Source organism: Pogoniulus pusillus, chromosome 6 (assembly GCF_015220805.1).
Source record: "Pogoniulus pusillus isolate bPogPus1 chromosome 6, bPogPus1.pri, whole genome shotgun sequence".
Classification (NCBI taxonomy): Eukaryota; Metazoa; Chordata; class Aves; order Piciformes; family Lybiidae; genus Pogoniulus; species Pogoniulus pusillus.
Genome location: NC_087269.1, coordinates 22,972,131 through 22,997,141, shown reverse-complemented (window position 1 = coordinate 22,997,141; position 25,011 = coordinate 22,972,131). Strand labels below are relative to the sequence as shown.

Sequence of the window (25,011 nt, the reverse complement as noted above, 5' to 3'; positions counted from 1 at the left end):
ATCAAAAGCCAAAGAACAAAAAACCAAATCCCAACAAAACAAAAAAAATTCAAATCAAATCAAAATGGTGTATCCAATTCAGACAACAGGGACCTAAACAAAAGCAGCTGCTTCTATTTGGCCACCTAAGAAAAAGGGAGCAGACTGATAGGGCTTAATCAAGATGATTTCAAAAGGAAAAGACAGGCAAAACTGCTCATGAAAGGTTAAAGATGAAACTTGCAATGAATTAGGAAGGCAGTAGCAAACCTCCACATGATTTCCACGAAGAGCAGCAAGGACATGTAGAAGAGGGGCTCTTTGGTGACTATTCAAATGCCAAGAGAGCATGTAATGGAGCAGAAGCATTTCAACTATGCATGAGCTCAAGCAGGAGATCAGAGCAAATTTGAACTGCACCAATAAGTCAAAAGTGAATACACATAGCACAGTTTCATACTTTATAAAAACAAAACCTTTTATGTTTTTTCTATTCAAACTGATTGATGCTTGTGTTTATGTTAAGCCTAATCCCAGTTTCCAACATTTTAAAATTCGTTTTCTTCTTGTATTTAGCTACTCTATATTGTAAACTGTATGTCCAAGACAGAAAGTACATTCATTTACCTGATTGTACTTTACATATATATGGCATTTATACCTAATGTTACACAAATCCCATTAATTTGTAACTGTATTGAAAATATCATTCTGTTTTCATCTGTAATTTTTCATTTGTTTTCTGGCCATTTCTGACACATAATGCAGTACATTTTACACAGCACAGTTTGTAGACTAGATGCAGAAACCAAATTACTGCAATGTCAACCACAATATCTCAACATAAGCCTGCAATACCTCCACTGCTATTCAACTGGTGCCAAAGATAGTAGTGATGTAACAAGACACAAACCTACAGAGCCGTTTTTCCTCAGGCAATTGACAACACCAACTGAAATCAGACAAAATGATGTTGTTTACTTATACACTTGCCCCAAGAGCAAGAAACAATTAATCTTGAAATAGGCACAAGCGTATGATTAAGCCAAACAAATCCATCACATTGATGAATAGGTAAATTCAGAAAGTATTAAAATTTATTGGTAGCCAGTGTTTGAATTCAAAGAAATGTTCTCCACCAGGACACTGAAATGCAGAATTACACACATATGTAAAGGAGAATTCTCAAAAAGCAAATTATTCACACAAAGTGATACTCCTAAAAGTGAGCAGCAACAGTAGTTGAAGTAATTGTAGTCTTTTGAACCTTATGTAGCACATAGTCCAGAAGAACTGACAGTTGAAAAGATAATGAGATAATGACACAAATACAAGAAATCTACAGGAAGAAACTCTTGAGTGTGCTTGAGTATCACAGAAATAAAAGAATGTATTTGACACTAGTGCTCACCTCTGTGGGCTAATAGTTGGGTCAAGGACAGCCAGCCTCCAAAGAACCACCCATTTCCATCACACATACTTGCACAAGCATGAGCAGCTACTTCTGACTGGCCATTGCTGCGTCCTGTGTGCCCGCTAGCACTGCTGTGTGATGCAGATGTTCGCACACTGTACCACCAGCCAGTTATCTGTAGAAGAATATGTTCAATGGAGCTGTGTTGTGACCAAATTCTCATCCCCTGCTCTTACTTAACCTAATCACAAGCAAACAGGATCTGTAGCCACAACCACATTTTCTGGACAGAAATAAAATTAAATGAGATGAACAAGAGATATGACTCTATATATTCATCTTAAAAGGACTGAGGTGTGTTGCTGGGATATCACTAAATCTGCACAAAAGCAAACTGCAACATTATTTTAGAATTTGGGACGGGTTTTTACCATTTTTTAGCTTTTAGGAGAAGCCCGTGTCCATAGTGTGTATAGACTACTAAAACCATGTAATTCAGCCAGAGACTGTACAGGGACAGTCACTGACTCAGCCTGGTTTCCATAATTTTCCCACACATACAGCAAAGAGATTTGAATACCTGCTCATAGTTGAGACACTGGTCAGTTAGAATCTCCAGCAAAGGAGCTGCATTACTATCCCGTCTCTTAAACATCTCCCGCACAATGGAAAGCAGGTTCCAGATGCCTTCAGGCTCTCTTCCTCGTAGGGGACGCAGGAGACATGCCCACTCAGCAGCAGCTGGTGGCTCCGTGGAAGAGAGATACATTGAATTCACATCACTGCAGATAAAACATAAGAGTGGGGATAAGAAAATTTAAATCAAGTGGAGCCATAAAATCTGCTGTGCATATTCCACATAAAAAAGTTGTATTTGTACCTCAAATGGGACAGACACACATAACCTAAAAGACAGGATGTGTAACAAGACTGAGAATGCCACACAAAGCAAAGTATCGTGCAAATACAGTGTGCTTCACTCAAATAACATTGGACAATGCAGTCCAGAAGAGTGACCATGAAACTAAGCATCCTTCACTCCATGGCATCACATGAAGATACAGACTATACAGACTATATGAATATCATATTCTCTCTTCAATGGGAAGCAGTTTACCTGAAAACAACAGGAGAGGGTCCACAGAATTTATGAAGGGTTTTCTTTATGTTGTCACTCAAAGTAAATTCATCTAAGTACCAGGTGCTTTGATCTGATGCAGAAGGTCCAGCAGTGGGATCTTGGCAAAAGAATAACACATATATATAGTCTGCAGATTTTGAAGATACTCTCTTCTGTGTGTCCAAACACAGAGATTATAGAGATAACACAGGCAGTGTTGCATACTTTATTTCACCTGTTTCAGAACTATCTTAAAATGCTATCATAATCTTAACCACTAACAACACCAAATTGGGAGACTTTGTTGACATGCTGAATGGTAGCATTTGAGGACTCTGCCAACAGAAACCTCATGAAGTTCACTGAGGAAAAATCTGTCTTAGGCACAGAAGTACACAAGACCCCATGCATCAGTACAGAATGAAAACCAAATGGCTGAATAGCTGCCAGGGTTTGGTGATTATGGTGGATGCCAAGCTAAACACAAACCAATAGCAAATTTTCACTGAAAATATAGACCTGCAAACTGAGCTATATTTAAAAAAACACAGCTAGGAGATTTAAGGAATTCATTCAATCCCCTTCTACATTGCACTGGTATAGTTACACTTGGAATATTTAATACATAGAATCATAGAATCAGTCAGAGTTGGAAGAGACCACAAGGATCATCTAGTTCAAACACCCCTGCAGTGGGCAGGGACAACCTACCCTAGATCTGGCTGGCCAGAGCCTCATCCAGCCTGGCCTTAAACATCTCCAGGCATGGGGCCTCAACCACCTCCCTGGGCAACCCATTCCAGGCCTAACCACTCTCATGCTGAACAACTTCCTCCTCACGTCCAGTCTGAATCTCCCTACCTCCAGCTTTGCTCCATTCCCCCTAGTCCTGTCACTACCTGTTAGCCTAAGAAGTCCCTCCCCAGCTTTTCTGTAGGCCCCCTTCAGATCCTGGAAGGCCACAATAAGGTCACCTGGGAGCCTCCTCTTCTTTAGACTGAACAGCCCCAACTCTTTCAGTCTGTCCTCATAGGAGAGATGCTCCAACCCTCTGAGCATCCTTGTGGCCCTTCTCTGGACATGCTCCAGCATCTCTACATCGTTCTTGTAATGGGGGCTCCAGAACTGGATGCAGTACTCGCTACTCCAAGTGGGGTCTCACCAGAGTGGAGTAGAGGGGAAGAATCACCTCCCATCAACCTGCTGGCCACACTTCCTGATGCAGCCCAGGATCTGGCAGCCCAGGATCAGTTTCAGATCACCTCAGACCAGGAACTGAGAAACCAGAATGGATACAGTGGAGGGGTATCAAGATAGTTGGGGGCACAGTGCATATGACCTATGAGGCAAGACTAAGGAAAACGGGCTATGTTTTTTTAAAGAAGGTAATCATTAACAGACTACAGCTACTTGGAATCACAAACACAATGTAGACAAATTCTTCTTGGTAATAAAAGATGGTAAAAAAAAGAATTCATATCAGACATTGGGGGGGGGAAAAATCTTAACTGTAGGTGTAATGCAACACTAAATTAGGAATATCTCTAATACAACACTAAAATAAGACCAGTTCAGAAACTCGAAGCAATGGAAATACATCCAAATTCTACCTTTGACAGATTACTGATATAATATGTATTTCAGTTACCTGGGGCTCCACACACTGTGTTGATGGCAGTAGACTGAGAAGATAACAGCTCATCCAGCAAGCGCTGAGCTGTTGGAAGAATCTGAAAACACGAAGCAAACTTTCAATACACACAGTGCTTCTTATCCTGATCTACTTAGCCAAAGACTGTCATGTCTACCTGCCAGGATTGTCATGACTGAACCACTGGTAATATCGGAGTATCAAATACGCACAGTCAGGTTTTCAGAAACGACGACAGAGGGTGCTAAAGATTACAGAACAGCAAATCAGCTCTTAAGACTTTGTCCTCTTTCTCAGAGCAAGCTTATATGCAAGGCTACTTCCTACATTCACACTCTAAGAAGTAAACAAAGGCATCATAGGTAATTAGTTAATTTCTCATTTTTAGAGTAGAAGCCCACAGCGAACAATACTGCAGCTAAGTTTTGAGAGATATGGAAGTCAAGGTCAACCCTTTCCTATACTCTGAATGTTCATTTTTCTTAAGCATTTTTCTAAAACCTTAGCTAATGGGAACTGAGAGGCAAGCTATTCATCCTATCTACATAGAAGCTTTTGGGCAGACTTTATTTACCATCCTGTTATCATAGGGACCATCTATATATTAACTTATATTAACTATATATTAGGTTAGGCATGTAGATCGACAGTGTAAAAGCAAGGCATATGCAGTACACCTGCATTTGCAAGCAGAATGGATGTCTCTCAAAAGACGGGAGAAAAACAATGCTTCAGAAGGGTATTTTATATGTCAGACATCTGAAGAAACAAACACAGCATTAAGCTATTATTGTACCACTTTTCACTACTATGTGCTCCAAGTCACCACAAAGCAGAAAAGTCACAGGTCTAGCCAATGTCAATCTTAGGGCTGAAGTATCAGGGAACGCAGTGACTCCAGGTATTTTTACCAAGATATTGATATTTAATTGGAATAAGATTACTGCTTTGCAAAGGGAAATAACTCTTGGGAGTAGAACTGGTAATAAATTCCAGCTGCTCAGACTCACCGATATCAGAGTATTTCTCTCCACCCAGAAATTTTGAAGTCCGGGAATAAAACTATTGGAAGAGTCTGTGGCATGCCCTCCCCTTTCAAGGGAAAGCAGGTTAAGATGCATCTGTCAATAAATGACTGACTTTTCTGTTGTACAGTGTCACAGTTTCATGAGCAGAAAAAATATTTTACTCCCAAAGGAAGTACAATAAAAACATTTTTGCTGAGTTAGAGATGAATACAGAAAATTGTATTTAAAGATGTACAGGAAAATACAGAATCCATGAATCCTTAACACCTAACACAGATACAGGACACATGAGAACTCCCCCAAGACCTTTCCCTCAACCAGGCTGAACCACAAAAACCTATGCTCATTTTCTTCCACACATTCTCTCCCATTAAGCCCAAACAGGCCTTGATTGTGCAGCAAGAAATTCACTGCGGCCTTGAAGACCACAGACACGTTTACTCCTCCACTGTTTTACCAGGTAAGGACTTCCCCAAAGAATCAAAGGAAGAGAGAGATTTAGCTTTGTTGCCATCTTATAAAGAGATAGCAGGATTATATGATTGAATAACAAAATTACAATTTCTGGAGTCCACCTTCTAAACCTCTCTGATCCCCAGGCTCCCAAGAGAGAGTCTGGAGTCTCCTTCTCTGGAGACTTTCAAGGCCTGTTTGGATGCATTCCTCTGTGACCTGAGCTGGATTGTATCGTCCTGCTATGGCAGGAGGTGTAACGGTTTGGGTGCTACCCGCCCCCCGACCCCCACTTTGGAAATCACCCAGACTAGACTCAGACAGCTCTGGAAGTTAAATGAAGCTTATTATTTACAGCTTAGCACAATATATAAACAGATATTTACAGTATATAAAAACATAGAACCAAGCAGGTTGGAAGAGACCTCAAAGATCATCCAGTCCAACCTATCCCCCAGCCCTTATACATTTATATACAGAAATATACAAGGTAAAAGGTAATACAAAAACACAACACCTCTCTCAGAAACCTGAGTTCCCAGCCCTTCCACCTTCTCCCACCACTCAACCTTACCCCAGATGTTGCACTGTGTCCCAAGGAAGAATGGAGGGTCGAGCAAGGGGGTTAGGAAGTGGATTAATCAGAGAGATGGACGGTGAGGTTAGAGAGAAAATGCAGCTCAGAAGCCCAGGTTGTGCCCAAACACCAAATCTATGTTTATACTCTTGTTCTTACACATCTCAACAAGCCTATGAGTGAAGTAGACATCACCATTGTTTCTCTTTCACAGCCTGTAATCTAGTTTTCTCACCCAAAACATTCTAGCTAGCTTCAAACTTGCACAATCCTCCCCTGTCTATTTCAATTAGAGTATTGCTCATAACTAGCTGATCTAATCTAAACCAGTATTTACATTAACAAATATTACAAGATCAGTTCACACTTCATTCCAGCTATCTCAGATGTAGGTGATTCAAAAGCTCTGAAAACAGCAAACAGTTTGTCTCCTCACAGATGAGATGAGAACAGGGACTCCCAGGTGACATGGGGTTCATGCTCACATACTGTAGATTCTCTTAGTAGATTCTTTCACTGTTGGACGCTGATGGTACCTAGAACAGAAAACTCCTAACAGCTTGTATTATACACTCTGAATTTAGACTCTCTCAGCTAAGGCTAGATTTCTCTGTGGAATACACTGCATTTCACCGTTCTCCTGCATCACCCAGTACGTATGACCAGGACATTCAGCAGACACCACCCCTCGGACAGGTTTCCCTTTGCCTGAAGGAGAAAATACCCAAACAGTTTTCCCTAACAGATTCTTTTCACGTACAACAGGAAGTTTATCACCGTCTACTGTTGTCTTGGGTTCTAATTCAAATTCCCAGAGACTCTAATAAATTTGATAGACCCAATAACAATTTGTAGAGTGTTCTCCCCTCTTCCCCCTTCTTTCCCAAAGAAAAGGATTAGATACATGGAGAGAGAGAGGTAAACACACCCAAATAAAGCAATCTCACTCGATTTGGAAGTTAAAAGGAAAAGTTTAACAATAACTTAGAAAGGTATTGGAGGCAGGGACATTTACAAAGGATAGGGAAGGGAAAATAGCAAAATACAAAAGGTATAAATACAACCCGATTTGTGTGATGGTGGCTTTGTCTGCCTCGTGTCTGCCACGTGGAGTGCTGGTATGCAGGCAGAGATGTGTGGAGTGTGGTGTGTGGCGAGAGAGAGGAACAGGAAGCCCCTCTCCTTTATAGGACAGGAAGTGGGGGGGAGTGGGCTAACCATCACCTGGTGATGTGACCCACACCTGGGGAGAGGTCAAGACGCCTAGGGTCACGTTCAGGGTTACTCCCCCTGGAGTGTTAACCCTATACAACTGTTTGGACCAAATCTGATTGTGCAAGTCCTGCTCTGTTTACTGAACCTCTACTATTTACCAACCAGGTAGCTTCTGCTAAATGTTTGTCCCAGTTTTTCAGAGTTCCACCCCCCATGGCTTTGAGGGTGGCTTTCAGCAAACCGTTGTAGCGTTCAATCTTCCCTGAAGCTGGAGCATGGTAGGGTATGTGATAGATCCAGTCAATACCGTGCTCTTTGGCCCAGCCTTTCACAAGATTGTTCTTGAAATGAGTGCCACTGTCTGACTCGATTCTCTCTGGAGTTCCATGTTTCCACAAGATCTGTCTCTCCACGCTGAGAATGGTGTTACGTGCAGTAGCATGTGGAACTGGATAGGTTTCCAGCCATCCGCTGCTGGCCTCTACCATCATTAGCTCATACTGCTTGCCAGAACGAGATCGAGGTAAAGTGATGTAGTCAATCTGCCAGGCTTCACCATACTTGTACTTTGATCATCTCTCACCATACCATAAGGGCTTGATTCTCTTAGCCTGCTTAATAGCAGCACAAATGTCACAGTCATGGATGACTTGGGTGATAGTGTCCATGGATAAGTCAACTGACCTATCGTGTGCCCATGCGTATCTTGCATCTCCGCCTTGATGTCCAGATGAATCATGTGCCCACCGAGCTAAGAACAGTTCACCTTGGTGCTTCCAGTTAAGGTCAAGATCAGAGTTTGTATCAACTTGAGAAATTTTAGTAGCTTGATCTGCCTTCTGGTTGTGTTGGTGCTCTGCTCTTAGGCATGTGTGCATCTGTGTGCCACACCTTCGCTGGAATTCTCTCCAGCCGTGCATCAATGTCCTGCCATAGATCAGCACACCAAATAGGCTTTCCTTTCCTCTGCCAACCATTCTTTTTCCAGTCCTCTAGCCAACCCCACAGAGCATTGGCTACCATCCATGAGTCAGTGTAGAGATAAAGGATAGGCCAATTATCAAGTTCAGCCACACCAAAAGCAAGCTAGACAGCTTTTACCTCAGCAAACTGACTGCATTCTCCCTCTCCATCTCTTGCTTCAGTACCTCTCCTGGTAGGACTTCAGACTGTCGACTTCCATCTTCGCTTGTTCCCAACACGACGACAGGAACCATCTGTGAACAGAGCATAGTTCTTTTCCTGATCAGAGAGATCACCACAGGGAGGAGCTTCTTCAGCAAGGGTTATTTTCTCCTCTGGAGGTTTGGTACAGTCTGTGCCTTCCGGGCAGTTGGTGATCACCTCCACTAGACAAGGTCGGTCGAGATTATCCATTTGTGCTCATTGGGTTATCAAAGCCATCCATTTAGACCAGGTTGCATCTGTGGCATGATGCAGTGATGAACCTTTGTCTTTGAACATCCAGTTCAGAACTGGCAATCTAGGAGCTAAAAGCAATTGTGACTCAGTTCCAATCACTTCAGAAGCTGCTTTCACGCCTTCATAGGCTGCTAGTACCTCTTTCTCTGTTGGGGTGTAATTTGCCTCTGAACCTCTGTAGCTACGACCCCAGGAACCAAGTGGACGACCACGTGTCTCATTTGGAGCTCTCTGCCAAAGACTCCAAGTTGGACCATTGTCACTGGCAGCCATGTACAGAATGTTCTTAATGTCTGGACCAGATCACACAGGTCCCAAGCCCACTGCATGGACTACTTCTTACTTTACCTGATCAAAGGCTGCTTGTTGTTCAGGTCCCCACTCGAAATTGTTTCTCTTACAAGTCACATCGCGTGGAGGTTTGACAATTTGACTGAATCCAGGAACGTTTAGTCTCCACAATCCCACTGCACCCAAGAAAGATAGAGTGTCCTTCTTATTGGTGGGAACTGCCAGGGTGGAGACTTTGTTGATCACATCCTGAGGAATGTGATGGCAACCATCCTGCCACTGCACTCCCAGAAACTGAATTTCTCTGGCAGGTCCTTTGACCTTGTCTCTCTTAATGGCAAAACCTGCTTGCAACAGAATGTCAATGATTTTGTTACCTTTCTCAAAGACTTCCTCAGCAGTTTGGCCCCACACAATGATGTCGTCGATGAATTGTATGTGCTCTGGAGCTTTACCTTTCTCCAGTGCGTTGTGGATGACTGAGTGACAGATGGTTGAGCTGTGTTTCCACCCCTGAGGCAAACGGTTGAACTGGTACTGGATTCCTCTCCGGGTGAATGTAAACTGAGGCCTACACTCCTTTGCTATGGGAATAGAGAAGAAAGCATTAGCAATGTCTATGGTTGCATACCATTTAGCCTCCTTCGATTCCAGCTCATACTGGAGCTCCAGCATGTCTGGCACAGCTGCGCTCGTGGGTGGAGTCACCTCGTTGAGGGCACGAAAATCAACTGTCAGTCTCCAGTCTCCGTTAGGTTTGCACACAGGCCAGATCAGAGTGTTGAAAGGTGAATGAGCTTTCTCAATGACAGCCTGACTCTCCAGTTGAAGACTCAGATGATGAATGGGCAACAAGGAGTCACGGTTAGTTCTGCACTGCCTGTGGTGCACAGTTTGAGTAGCAATTGGCAGTTCCAGATCCTCTATGTCATGATGTCCCACAACTGCAGATTCATCTGAAAGTTCAGGTCTAATGGACAATTTCAATTGACTGTCCTCAATCTCTACAGATGCTATTCCAAAAGGCCCATTTGTGATCCTTAGGATATTGTAAACAACCTTTTCTCCAAAAGTCAATTCCCAGAATGCGAGGCACATCAGGACCAGTTACAATAGTATGTTTCTTCTACTCTTTACCAGTTAGGCTTAGCCTCCAACTTAGTTAACTCTTGAGATCCACCAGTGATTCCTGAAATAGTGATAGACTCTGTCCCTTTGCAATTGGATGGCAATAAAGTACACTGAGCACCTGTGTCAACTAAAGCCCTGTACTTCCGAACTTTTGAACTGCCAGGCTACCAATAGATTCAGTTTTCTCAGGGCATTTGCACCAATAGCATGGCATCTCTCCAGACAGTTTAGGATTGGCTCTCCTGATTCCCTTGAGTATTCCTTTCTAACTTCCCTGACTTCTCTGAGGGGATCACTGGAATCGTGGATGTCATCCTTCTCCTTTTCCTCTTCTTGTACTGGTTGCTTCTGGCCTAGAAACGCAACTTTCCTAATGGCACTCTTAAAGTCCTCAGAACCATCCTCTTTCTTCCAGCCAACCTCACAACACTCCTCTTGTCAGAGTTCCGATATCTGAATATGTTGGCCAAATCTCAAAAACCATACGTCTCCTCTTCCTCTTCTCATCTCCTCTTCCTCTTCTTGTGCACCAGAGGTCCCCTCCCCTAAGTCCTCTTTTGAATCACTTTTGCCAAATGTTTTGTCTTAGCCTGGCCTTTGGCTGGTGCCAGGAAAAACCGCGCTGAGGTGCCCTCTAGTGGGCTTGAATTATTAAGGGTCTGGCCAGAGGCCTGTGAGTTCGGATCTGGTGTAGGGCTAGAGGTCTTTGCTGCCTGAGGAGTCGAATTAGTTGAATGGGCTGAAGGAACACCTTGGGCCTGAGCAGCTATCTCTGTTCCTTGGCTTTGTGCCATGTTATTGTTACTATCCGGGACATTGGCAGCTTTCCCAGAATCTAGGGGAGGAGGTGCAGTGGTGGCCCCACCTTGCTCTCCCTCCAAGCAAGAAATGTTTAGATTCTCTTTATCTTTACTCAAGGATAGCTGCTGCTTTCTCTGGTTGCTTAAAGGCATCACACTCGTATTTCTCTTACATAATACCAAAATTAATATGAAAATCAAAATTACAAGACCTAAGATCACACCTGACAGAAATACCCCAGTGTCGTGTGAATAAACTTCGGAGCAAGGGTTAGGTACATGGGTCTTAGGCAAAATTACTCTCATTAAAGCTGTGGACAAATCAGAAGAAGAAACATTTCTTGTAATGTGACTGGTAAATGTTCCTGTAATGTTTCTGGTAAAAGACTCAGTAACATTAAACCAAATATATCCAAGGATGAAATCCCCGTAACTCCAAAAAACGGATGTAATCTTTGATTTTATCTTCTTCAAAATTAAACAACAAGTAACCAATCTGTGCTTTGACCCTATTATAAACAAGAAAGCAGAAGACAGGCCACACAATAGCCCCCACTAAGTAAAATAGCTTCAGTAGCTTCATTCTGATTCTCAGATTTAATTAACAATCACTCAAAATTAATTTGCCCCACAATCGAGTGCCAAAATAAAACCATGTAATTTTGGGTGTTACCCACCCCCCACACTTTGGAAATCACCCAGACTATATTCAGCCGGCTCTGGAAATTGAATGAAGCTTATTATTTACAGCTTAGCACAATATATAAACAGATATTTACCGTACATACATTTATATGCAGAAATATACAAGGTAAACGGTAATACAGAAACACAACACCCCTCTCAGAAACCTGAGTCCCCAGGAGGGGCTCCCAACCGCCCTTCCACTTTCTCCCACCCCTCAACCTTCCCCCAGATGTTGCACTGTGCCCCAAGGAAGAATGGAGGATCGGCCAAGGGGGTTAGGAATCAAGTGGATTAATCAGAAAGATGGATGGTGAGGTTAGAGAGAAAATGCAGCTCAAAAGCCCAAGTTGTGCCCAAACACTGAACCCATGTTTATACTCTTGTTCTTATACATCTCAGAAAGCCTATGAGTGAAGTAGACATCATCATTGTTTCTCTTTCACAGCCTGTAATCCAGTTCTCACCCAAAACATTCTAGTTAGCTTCAAACTAGCACAGGGGTGTTGGACTCAATGGTCTCTTTGGGTCCCTTCCAACCCCCAACATTTTGTGATCCTCTGGTCCTCCTGGAAAATGCTATGGCTTTCTTAAGGGAACCTGGGCCAAACCACCACAGGCAGCATCCATCAGATTATCTAGCAAAAATACATTAAATTAAATAATCCAGACATCCCTGTATGCACATCTTGTACACATGATTAAAAAATAAACCCTGAAATAAAGAACAAACAACTTGCATGTCATTTAGTAAACGACTACCACTGCTAGTTTTTCAAAACCGTCCTTTATTAAGCATCAGATAAGATGACATAAAGCTTCAAGACCTTAAAGAGAGAAGAAAAGTTCTGTCTGTTACATAATGCGGCAAGAATAATACACTATGGGTGCTGAACTTTCATATTATACTCTTCCTCTAATTCCTCTCATAAGAGAATTAGTATTTCCATAGGAAATTTCAAGGACATGTTAGCAATAGAATATCTCAGTGCCCCAAGCACAGCACAGTAACATGAATTTTAGGCACCTGCTGACTCCTACTTAAGACACTATGCACACACTACTGAAATGTGATAACCACATAGATCAGTCTTTCCTTTAGCTCTTTTGGTTGAACCAGCATAAAAAAGTTGCTAAGCTCTTCTATTTTTCAAGCGAACATTTCACAATCATTTAGGTACTCATGTATTTTGTGCAAGCTTTTTAGGCAGATGATGCAAGCATCCTGACCTTCAACAGCATAGAAACTTATGGAATAAGTGATAAGGGAGAAATCTTAACTAATAAAATTTCATGTCTATTATTTCCCATAGCCCAAATGATTCCTATGAAACACCAAGAATATGGTCCTGCTCTGGCAGCGCAGTTGGAGTCAATGGTCTCTGGAGGTCCCTTCCAACTCCTGACACCCTGTAATCTGTGAACTTGAAAGGTCATCAAACGCGTGCATTAGAAAATGCCCATCTAAAGCACATACAACACATCCCCTGGGTGGTCTTCTCCACTTAACTAACAAAGCATACACACAAAAAAACCTTTGACGTCTGTTGGCCTAAGGTTTACACCACCATGCGTTGACTTTATGATGAGAGTATATTCATACTAATATGAATAGCCACTCTTCATTCTCCTTTTAAGACATTTCAAATATTTTACTTGGCAATAGATAATCGCCAAATAATAGAATGCCAAATCTGAAAAGGGCTAGAACTAAAGCCTTCACAGCAAGTCACAACTAAATAGCATAACCAAATTCAGCAACCAGCTAGTCCTATTGTCTCCATTTACCTGCTGTGGAAGTTCACTGATTAGGTACTGGGCAAATTTTTGCAATTGGTCTCTTTGTAGGCGAGACAAGGACTCAGAAACAGGTGCTCGCAAGCATACTGCAGATGCCTGAGGAAAGAAAAGGAGATAGAACACACCATTAACAGGTCAGACTTCATGAAGCTGTGTCTACTGAAAAGGGTTAAGTGTAATGAATAGTAGTTATGCTGATGCATATCATGCTTCGTCTTGACGGACAGGGTTTTCTTCCCCTGTAATTATGTAGTGTATTGCAGATAAGATGCAAGTAAGTTGTCACAGCTTTATAAAAATGTTTTAAATAATTTCTTGTCAAGGAAACTGCTTTAACAGCTGTGCTTAAGATCTGTTGTTGCTAGCAATTGCATAAATACTGGCAGGGTTTTCACAAACAAACCTCTAAAACAGAACATTACTCTTAAAGCTTCTGGCAAACCGACCAGCTCTGTGGGAGGCTGTTTCACAGAATCAAAACCACCTCTTTCACCTCATTATAAGTTTTTTCTTCAGTATTAGTATCAGCCTCTTTCCACAGATTTCAACAACTTGTAGTATAAAAAACAGAAATATGCCAAAACACCAGTAGTTTCTTAACCTTTTTCACTCTACATAACAAAAGAATGCCTAGATGTCACCTACCTAAAATGTAACCTGGAAACAGGAGGCAAGAACAGTTTGAATATAAAGATGATGCCTCTGATATTAATTTGTCTTCATAGAACAATATATCTTGGCTTGTAACTTGCTAGTGTCAGCAGTCAGTATACACAAATATGGAAACCCTTTCACTATCATTTTTTATAGATAGAAGAAAGGACTGGAGGAAAACCAATTATCTTTACTTTTACACAATGTCCATACTTTAGGAGTGTAAATAATACAAATTTCTTTCCTATCCTTACTTTGCACACCCATCTTTCAAAATGGAATGAGTAATTTAAAGCAGAATACACTTTTTTCCAACTCTCCAGTGGCAAGTACAGAAAGTATATTGATATTCTGATGACTTCACAATTTTGAGTCTACTACTTAATAAGCTTAATAAGCTTCACAATTTTGAGTCTACTACTTAATAAGCTTAAGCAAGTTTTTTAGTCCTTATTTAAAAATCTGGAGTTGAACATAAGCATGTTAGATATAAAATGTTCAGCGATAGCAGGATATCTTCTGTTTCTTTCAATAACCTGGGATATATCTTTCCTTAAGAGGTATGCTTCTAAGCTTCCCAAAGACTGAAGAAACTAATCTGTCTACAATACTGAATTCTCAACTTGTATCTTTGATGTTTATTTCAGCTATCTTCACGTGGAGTTTTTTGGGATAAGAAACACCTAGTTTTCATTCCATTCAAGGTCACACAAAACACAAGCAGTCAAATGAAAACATAAATTTGACTGAAATCTACAAGAGAAAAATGCCTTACCTGCCTCAGCATGTTAAAATGAGCTGGTGAACATAAAGGCCAGTAGCAACTAAAATTACTTTATTTCTGCATTCTGATCAAAAACCCACAGAAAAAGCTTTCAAATCCCATATTTACAAAGACTTTTAATAAAAGGCTAACTATTGGTGACCTTTTACTCCTTGCAGAACTGAAGAAAGAGTAATTCTATCATTTAAATGAGAAGCAGAAAGGGGCCTAAAAGGACCCAGTATCTGCCCTTGATTTGCACATTATCAAAGGACATTCTGCAGTTCAGTGCCTCAGACAATTCACTCTGCAGACTGCAACTGTGAGCGAACATTTGCACAATCTGCAAGCAAAAGGAATGCCAAGAACAATTTTCCTGAAGAAAGCATGTGTTGCATAAAACCAGAATGAGGAGAGTCTGGGAGGAGAAGCCTAGGGGAGAGCAGAAGTGTAGTTAAAGGCCTACGTTGTGTATGCGGAAGAGGCAGAGCGCCACGACGTGAGCACACCACTTGGCCCTAGCTCCGCAGGTACAGCTGCAAGATGTGATTCTGCATCGGTCAAACATCACTGCCACGTTGTATGCACCTTTGGGTGGCACCATCTGTGGGGGTACCACAGTGGCACTAAGATGGAAACCTGTGAAAATTCAAAAGTGCAAAGTGACTCTTCTGGTGCTTGGGAAACAGATTCGGTCTGTGCCATTTAAACAGCAAAACACGGATATAGAATTTCCAGCACTTGTTTTCTCTCAGTCATCTACAGTGTAACATTAGCAGAGAGGCATGGCACACTATAAACATGAAAAATATCAGCTTTTAAAATATTCATTTATTTATATATTTACATTAATGTTTAACAAATAAATACAAAACTAGATACAGCCATCACTGAAAAGTGTGGGGGTTTGATCACAAAGTCAAAGCTAGACTCTATTTTGAGAATTTCTATGTTAATTAAATCTGGCAACAGTGCAGAAAAGGCTAGACGACATCTTCCAAGTCAGTCAGCTTTCACAAACTTACAGCGAACTGAAAAAGGCAGCACTTACATCTGGAACATTTGGTTTTACTTTGAGCCTACAGACGCTACCTATTTCTCATAAATTGAGTACCTCCTTGCACTTCTGCAAATATTTTTATACATCATGTACTCGGAAAACAAAAATTCAGTCTTGCTGAGACTAAAAGCAATGGAAAAGGGACATTTCAGTAATAACACTTTGATTAATTCAGCCCCATTAATTTGTGATCAAATAAATTATGAATCTCATCTCAGGTAGAATGACAATGTTAATGAGACTTGGCTTTATGTAAGCTCCTGCACAACACCTACCAGTTGTACACATAATGCAGCTTCTTCTACAAATAATGGGTTCTCCAGAGGCACACACATTAACAGCAGGAAAGGGTCATAAGGAACATGCATCTTCTACTTGTCCTGAAGGTCCCTACAACCATTAAATCATTCTCTACAGCAACAAGTATCAGTTTCAGACTCTTTCTGCTAGCCTCAAATTCTGTTTTAATGAATCACAGGACCAAGAGTATCAAAGCCATAAGGAAAATTTGGTCCAACAATCTACCTTAAGTGAAAACAAATAGCCTGGGACATCAGCAGCAGAAGGAAGTGCATTATAAACCAATGAGATTAAGTTTTTGTTATGATATTGTGAGCTTATAACAATGATCTCAAGGAGGTCAGAACAAGATGATCTTTAAGGTTCCTTCTAACCCAACCTATGAATCTCTGATGGTGTTCAGGAGTGCACATGATCTACTAAATCTCATTTAAAACAATGTGCCCCATTTTTTCCTCAAAATATAATCCCTGTGCCAACACAAACTTGCTCTTACTTTGCTTAACCTATTTCTTCCATTCACCAGAATTCAAACCGACTTCCTGATGTGGGTGATTATTTTGATTAGTACACACAACACCACCCAAATTCTTCAGCCATTTTAGAAATTGGAAGAGAATTAAAAAAAAAAAAAAAAAAGGCATTGACACAAAATTACTTCAGTGCTTATTATTAGCTACAGTTCTAATTCATGGAATAATACAACCCAAACAGTTCAGCCAGTCCCTCTATTACACTAGAAGCATCTCAGACTAAAGCTAAAATGCTCTAGTTTTCACAAAAGCAATCTAAGCATTTCACAAATTGGAGTTCAGCAATTCTGTTTCACTGAGAAAAAGAAGTATTCAAAAGGTGTTAGAGAAGAACAATCCCATCAAGCTCTTACCATGAAGACAGGTAACTGATCAAATGAAAAGAGGGAAGAATATATATATAAAAAGAAACAAAAGAAAATTTAAGGACTTCAGCATGATGTAGCACAAGCTCAACTCTATAATAGCAGATTGATGACCACACTGACTACTGATGCTGCTAATTCAGGAAGCTCTGCCCAATTCTTCTGCACCACCAGTCTTGCTCTCACAAACAACTCTTTGTGAGATAGCACAGGAAACCATATGAGAAAAAAAATTCTGGATTAAATTAATGATTACTGTCAGAGCCTGAGATAAACAATATGTCCCAACATTTCAGTAAAACCTTGTTTTGAGCTAAATTTCTGACAAATGATAAGCGAGCATCCTGTTTGTACTCACTGTCCCAAAAATCCCCTCCTGCAAGAACTCAGACCCCTAAAGAGTTACCTAATATGCAAAAACTGGACAAGAAGCCATCCAGGGAACGCAGAGTGAGCTTGTGAATGCTACCATGAGAACACCTGCCTGACTGCTCAGCTTGCATGGACTGAAAGACCACCATTCTGGACCACCACACCTGGAACTGAGCTCCTGTCACCTAACACAGCTAGGAGGTGAAGGCTTCCTGTGGTGACACTGATTCTGACTCAATCACAGTCTAGCAGCTCCTGGTTTATCAACAGTTCATCTCGGAGAAACTGGCCAGATAAGGAGGGCTCAACTCTGGAAACCCCCTACCACACCACGCATGCCCAACACAACTGAACAGTGGGCTTGGCTAAGCAAATCACTCCTGGAAAATGCTAAGTGATTCTCAGAAAAACACGCATATTCAATGAGTCTGCCAGGTAAAAGAAGAGAAGCTCTGACCTGCACACAGAACATTCCCCACCCACTTTCTTCAAATGGACTTTTGGGACACCAAATGACTCGGAGGTGACCTTTCTTCTCTCTGCATGGGGGTATGTCTTTTCTTCATCTTTTCTCCCCCTCCTTCCTTACTCTTTCATCTCCTCATCCCTATCCTCATGTATGTCGTGTGAATGCGATAGAGCTAGCCTATGTGTTTGACACTGTGCCTTAATTCTGTGCCTGAGAATCCAAACCTCCCACACGTGAGATTCCTCCAGACTGGGACAATGAATTGTTTTCAGAAGTGGGATTCTCAGAAATAGAAGCGCATAGGTAGAGTGAAGTCTGGGTGTGTGGAGAGAGAAGCAAAAGGCAGGCTTATGCAAGAACAGCCTAATTGTATTGTTTTCTGTTGTCTGTGTAGTGTCTAACAGCCACTGGGAATAAGTTTTGGTCCCGATTTGATGGGAAGCAAGTTGTTGCTTCCTGTGTGGCGTTAGGTTGTGGACATCGCAGTCAGGGATTGTCCCAATAGGTATTAAGTTACTATCATTGTTTTGAGTAGTTTATTACTTCTTGCGTAGCAATTGATTGCAGTCACTGCAGTTGGTCTTGAACAGAAGGGTATTAAGTTACCATTGTTGTTTGAGTGTTAGTGTTGTTGTGTAGTATCTTGTGGATGTTGTAGGGGCTTTAGTTCCATTTGTAACCTTGTGAAGTGTTGGGGCCTCCTGAAATTGTTGTTTCTTGTTAAGAGCTCTATAATGACAGAAATGGTTCATGATTTGGCCCACTCATTTGAGGGAGAAATAGAGAAGTTAAGTTTTTATAAATACATGCTTTGCACCCTTCCATCCCAGGGCAAGCATGAGCTAAGGATTATTGGTCTCAGCCTCAGAGTATTATTGATAGGATAACTGTCCTACAGAAGGAGGCAAGGGTAAGATCTGGAAAGGGTAAAGGTTTGGTTTGTGCTGCTTTAGGGGTGAGCTAGGCAGCAGCGATAGAGAATTACAGAGATATAATCAGGTTAACGTAGCCATTGACTCTTTGCAAGTTGGAACAGGCACAGCAGCAAAACGCTTTGTTGAAAGAGTAACTGTGAAGTCGGTTGTTAGAGGAGAAGAGTTGCTTTGCAGCGGCAGACTTACAACTAGCAGAGAATGGCATAAGGCAAACACATTCACAAAGGGAGTTGGAAAGGGCTGAGATGGTAGAAGATAAAGTTCCCCATCTGTGTCCCTTAGTCAAAATAGAATATCTCTATGATGACACAGATAGCCAAATGCAGATAGTAAATAAACACCTCACTCTCCAACCAGATTGGTAGAATTAAAGAAGGAATACTCTAGATCTTCAAAGGAGACAGAGACCGAATATGTGTGGAGAGTCTCTATCAGGAGTTGAAAGGAATAATATTGTCAGAGAAGGAAGCAGAAAGCTATTGGAGTCCAGGAGTACTTTTGACCACAGGAGATAACAGGGCACCTTACAGATTGACTGTCCTGGAGTCCTGTATACCCCCTAAACTCCTTTCCCTCTGTGGTTTGAATGGGAGAGGAAAAGGCGTGAAAAGACTTGTGTCATCATCGTCGTCCCTGTCCTGCAGGCATGAAGGGAGGGGAGCAAGGGGCCCTTCTGGCTCTGCTCTTTGTCTAGGAAGGGTATAAATATTGAGATATTTCCCTCCTTGGGGTTCCTGCCTTAGAGTTCGTGCCAGCTGCCTGGATAGATTCTGCAGCAGGAGCCCCTAGCGCTCTGCTCCGAAGGAGGGCTTCCCACCTTAAGCACCCTTTATGCAGGCTCAATAGGCCTTAACGACCCTCAGATGGCCTCTGAGAGAGAGTGGACAAGCAGCTGGACGCCATTCTTTTCAGCCAGCCTGACTCACCTGTGAGTAACTTTGGCTCAGTGTGATTATTAGTGGGGAATGCTATTATTTAATAGCTCATTCTTTTCCAACTTCTGTCTTCCAAAACAGTCAAATTACCTATGGTATCCTTGTAGATCTTCTCAACCAAACTGAATCTGCTAATTAAAACCAAATTAATTTTTGTATATAGTTTTGGGTGCGGGTTTTTGGGAAAATAAAATAACTCCATTTTTCTATAAAATTCCTGACTCGGCCGCATTAATTCCCTGCCTCCACAACATTAATGGCGCAGCAAGCAGGGTAGTTCAATAGTAGAACTTCTTCACAAGAATGGATGCATAATCACAGGACTTGATTTAACTTGGGCTCAGCAAAATTGTAAAAATCCAGAGAAAATCTTGGAGAAATTAGCTGAGAATCCTGACCCTGTGATTACTGAGTCTGCAACAGAATTTTACACTGTTGTTTTGGGTTCAGTGGTGACCCACATTCAGGTTGAATTCAAAATTTATGAGAAAAGAATTCAGGCCTTGGGAAAGGATTTATTAGAGGAAAAGGTAAGGAGCCAAAACATTTGGGAAATTATGCTGGCACAAACTAAGAGCCTTGCAGACGCATTGAGAAGCCAGGTGAAAGAAAGACTCATAATTTCTTCAGATGCCAGTTCATTAACCCCCCCATCTCTGCATATCAACTGAGTGATATGCAACTGCAGGAACCAGGGAGAAAAGCAGAGAATGTCCCGAGGGACAAATTGGGGGAAGGGAATTCTTCAAAGTCAGGCAGGAGAGACGTTGTTACTGACTCAGAGAATTCTGCTGTGTCTGTCTCTGTGCGGCGAAAAGCTACAAAGTCACACAGAAAGCCCAGTTCCCAACTGGACTCCCCTGTAGCTAGCGGGGAAGAGAGGTGAGGAAGACGCCATGGGACAAAAAAGCGTGCTGCCTGTAATAAAGACTCAAATCTCTAAGGGCAGAAAACATGGTGCAGCTACCACCATTGTTAAAAAGCGGTACACAGACACGCAGCTCAGTGACTTGCAGATCAAATACGCGAGAGAGCCAGGTGACTTGGTGGCAGAATATGTCTATAGAGTCTCTTGAGCTGGCGGGGACAAAGTCCTTTTAGACTCAGAGGAAGCAGGCGGAGACTGGAGGGATGACGTGTTCCTGATTAGTGAACCCGAGGGGATGCAGAGCCTCACTGCCCAGATAGCTTACTGGGGAAGCAGCTTTTGTCCAGGTTATAGGGGGAAGCCCACAGAACTAAGAGCTACCAGCTCCTCTGACCTGATCACAGCTCTCCACAGACTTGTCTGTGTGCAGGCAATATACGATAAGGGAAAATACAATTGCCCCTTAAATGCTCCTGTAGATCCAGAGCGGTTACACCCTGTTATGAGGGGACTGCCAGCGAGCCTGCAAATTTGAGCAATGAAAAATATAGAGACAATTCAAAGGGCGATCACAGAAAATGCACAGGAAGATGCACAAGAACATGTGATGACATGGGCTGAACTGTTAACTGATTTAAATGCCCACGGGCGCCAGTTTGGGTTTGGTTCTCCCAAAGACAGAAAGTCTGGGGAGAGATGATCTGGTGCTTCTCCCACAGAAAAACCCAGGACCATGCACAGACAGATCCAGTCAGTAAAGGACACCTCCAGGGGGACAGGTCCTACAAACTTCCCCATGAGACATACGGGAAGAGACCAACACAAACAGAGTGACTGGAGATCCAGACAGCTGAACTCTCCAAGAGATAGATGGTACAAACAAGCCCTATCTCTAGGGATATCTAAGACCATCTTAAAGCAGCTGGAAGATTGGCAGCTGAAAGATTTAGTACAGTGCGTTCAAAATCTGATTGGTAAGCCCAGTGCCAGTGGCGGCTCTTGGAGTGAATGCAGCGCGCCCAGAAGTGGCAGCTCCCCCACGATTGTTTCTACAGCGTTTCCAGGAAGGAAGGTTAACTCTTATCTTCCCGACAGGAGACATGCCTCTGAGACAGAACTACCACTGCATTGGGAAGCGCAGTTACCCCAGTAGACCAATAAGTGGTAGGAAGGCATGGACATGAGGGGAGGTAGCCCAGGAACTAATAAATTATGGGAGAAAATGAGGTCCCATAGGTAGATCACAGCACAGAGCGGACTCAGAGGTTGTGAGAATGGAGATTTTACCACCGCAAAAATTATCTCCTGGACAGCAAAGTGGCTTACCTTATGCAAGTGGTCAGAGGCAGGGCAAATTTCTCAGTTGGCAGGTGGCAGCTTGGAATAAATAAAGGGATTCCACGAGACCTAATGGATGGACTCCCCACAGCTAAGTTAGAGCTGTTAGTGAAGGGCTGGGGGCAAGGAAGGCTGAGAGAGGAAAAAAACCCAAGCTGCTGCATCGTTCAGCACACCCTCTGCAGCTCTCCTGATAGATTTGGAAACTATACCAGAGAAAACCACCGAGCTGAAGAAGAAGCAGGGAAACTGAGTTCTCCACCCTCTGAGGGTGCGAGGGGTAGCGGAAAATGGGTATTTTTGAGACAACTCACCCTAAATGACAGAGGAGACTTATTAATTACTGTAGCAATTGGTCCAAATCAGCAAACTGTTACCTTTTTAGTAGATATAGGTGCTTAGATATCTGCAATCAAGCAGGAAAACACACATAAGAAAACAGTGTTTCTCAATGCATTAGGTGAACTGTGTCCAGTGACGATGACCACAATTATTTTGATATTGCCAGGACTAGATGATCCTATTCACACTCAGTCATTGGTGATTTTCCTATGAACCTTATAGGCATTGATGCATTGAAAAGGCCACTAATGGCAAGATTCTAAGGGCAATTTATGGGTTTTTGGAGCTCCACTGACTAATCCAATTACAGGGCATATTCCATTAATGCAAACATCACCTGTTCTTCCACTGTCAAAGTTCACCAATGTCAAATAATACCCATTGCCATTAGGGACTCGAGAAGGTATTACTCCAGTTATTGAGGCCTTGACAACCAGAGGAATATTGATTTCAATACACTCTCCATTTTAACTCCCACATATGGTCAGTACACAAACCTAACAGGAGATGGAGACTGACCATAGATTATAATAAGAAGGCTATATGTCAACACTGGTCCATTGACAGCAGCCCTGCCTAACATTGCTGAACTGAGAGCAACCATTCAAGAGCAAGCACATGAGGTAATGGCAACTATTGATGTTAAAGACATGGTTTTTTTGGTCTCAACACAACCTGAGGACCAAGATCGATTAGCATTTACCTGGGATGGCCAACAGCTTACTTTTACCATATTACCTCAAGGCTTTATACATTCCCCAACATTGGCACACCATGCTTTAGCTCAGGAATTGGCCAGGATTGATGTAGAAACAGGGGTTAAGAGTTTATCAATATATTGATGATATTTTAATAGGAGGAGAAGACTTTGAACCCATCCAACAGACACAGGAGAAAACTGTGAAGTACCTTCGTATAGGGTTAACACTCCAGGGGGAGTAACCCTGAACCTGACCCTAGGGGTCTTGACCCCTTCCCAGGGGTGGGTCTGAACACCACCAGGTGATGGTTAGCCCACTCCCCCTTTCTTGTCCCATAAAAACATGTGGACTTCCGGTTCTCTCTCTCTCCACACCTCTCACCCTGCACCCCACTCTCTGCACCTCTCTCCACTCCCTGCATATCACCATACCACATGGCAGACATGAGGCAGACAAAATCACCATCACAAACTCGGGTTGTATTTATATATTTTGTATTTTGCTATTTTTCCCTCTCCTATACCTTTTATAAACTTCCCTACCTCAGATACCTTTCTAAGTTATTGTTAAACTTTTCCTTTTAACTTCCAAATGGAGTGAGATTGATTAATTCGGGTGTGCTTAGCTCTCTCTTTCCCTATATCTAATGCCTTTCTTTGGGAAAGAAGGGGGAAGAGGGGAGGGCACTCTACAAATTGTTATTGGTTCTATCAAGTTTATTCGAGTCTCTGGGAATTTAAATTAGAACCGAGACAATCTTGAATCCCTCGATTTGGAAATTCCACAGGACAAAATGCAAAAGCCATCTACTGAAGTAAAGTTTTTTGGTATCTGGTGGAAAGGAGGGGTGGTATGTATACCACAAGATATCCCAGTTTCCCTAGACCAGATGAAAATACCAGAAAAAAGGAAGCAATTTCAATCAGTTTTAGGGCTTTTAGTGTTCTGGAGAAAACACATTCCAGATTTTTCTATCACTGCTAGGCCATTGTATGATTTACTATGCAAGGGGAAAGCATGGGAATAGACCCCTGTACACTAGGAAGCTTTAGAATTGTTAATTTTTGAGGCAAACACCTATCAAGCATTGGGACCTATCCATCCCACTGATACAATTCAGTCTGAGTGGGGATTTGCCACCTCAGGAACGTAATATATTTGTGGCAAAAAGGGCCTGAAGGCCCCACTGGGCCAACTGCATTTTAATCTCATAGCTTCAAAGATGCTGAAAAGAGGTACTCAGATTGGGAGAACGGACTATTTGTGGTGACTCTTGCTTCGCAAGACACAGAGCAAATCATTACCTAACAACCACCAGTTTTAAGGGGACCTTTTAAGGTGATAAAACCTGTACTTTCTGGAACTCCTCCCCCAGACAGAGTTGCACAGAGAGCTTCTGTTCGAAAATGGTATGCTTAAATAAAACACTACGGTAATATTTTTGACATGAGAGGAAGGCGCTGCTAAAACCTTGCCAATAACAGACAAGGTGCTCAAGGAAACCACATAGAAATCAGTGCCAGCACGCACTATTATGGCGGCTCCAAACTGCTCCAGTGACCTGTCAAATGTGTGGTTTATAGATGCTTTATCCAAACTAGAAGGAAAGACATGGAAGTATCACGCTGTAGCATTAAGAGTGGATAAGAAAGAAGAAATAATTATGGTTAAGTGAGGTACAGAATGGCTTTCTTTTTGGGAACAGAATAACTGGGATGTTGATCGAGTGCCACTGTAGCAAAAGGAGCAATGGCAGAACATCTTTCGTCGAAGGCAGGAGGCTGGTGAGAGGCAAGATCGGGGTACTGACA

At 42.2% G+C, this 25,011-nt stretch overlaps 1 protein-coding gene across 1 annotated transcript in view; it reads right to left on the bottom strand.

The window, feature by feature from the left end:
• ZSWIM8 (zinc finger SWIM-type containing 8) overlaps positions 1 to 25,011 on the bottom strand; it is a 75,614-nt gene that overhangs the window by 21,278 nt on the left and 29,325 nt on the right. The window contains 7 exon segments of the mRNA XM_064144932.1: positions 1,391 to 1,446; positions 1,449 to 1,568; positions 1,974 to 2,175; positions 2,511 to 2,631; positions 4,162 to 4,243; positions 13,554 to 13,661; positions 15,449 to 15,621. Coding sequence (XP_064001002.1) covers positions 1,391 to 1,446; positions 1,449 to 1,568; positions 1,974 to 2,175; positions 2,511 to 2,631; positions 4,162 to 4,243; positions 13,554 to 13,661; positions 15,449 to 15,621 — 862 coding nt within the window.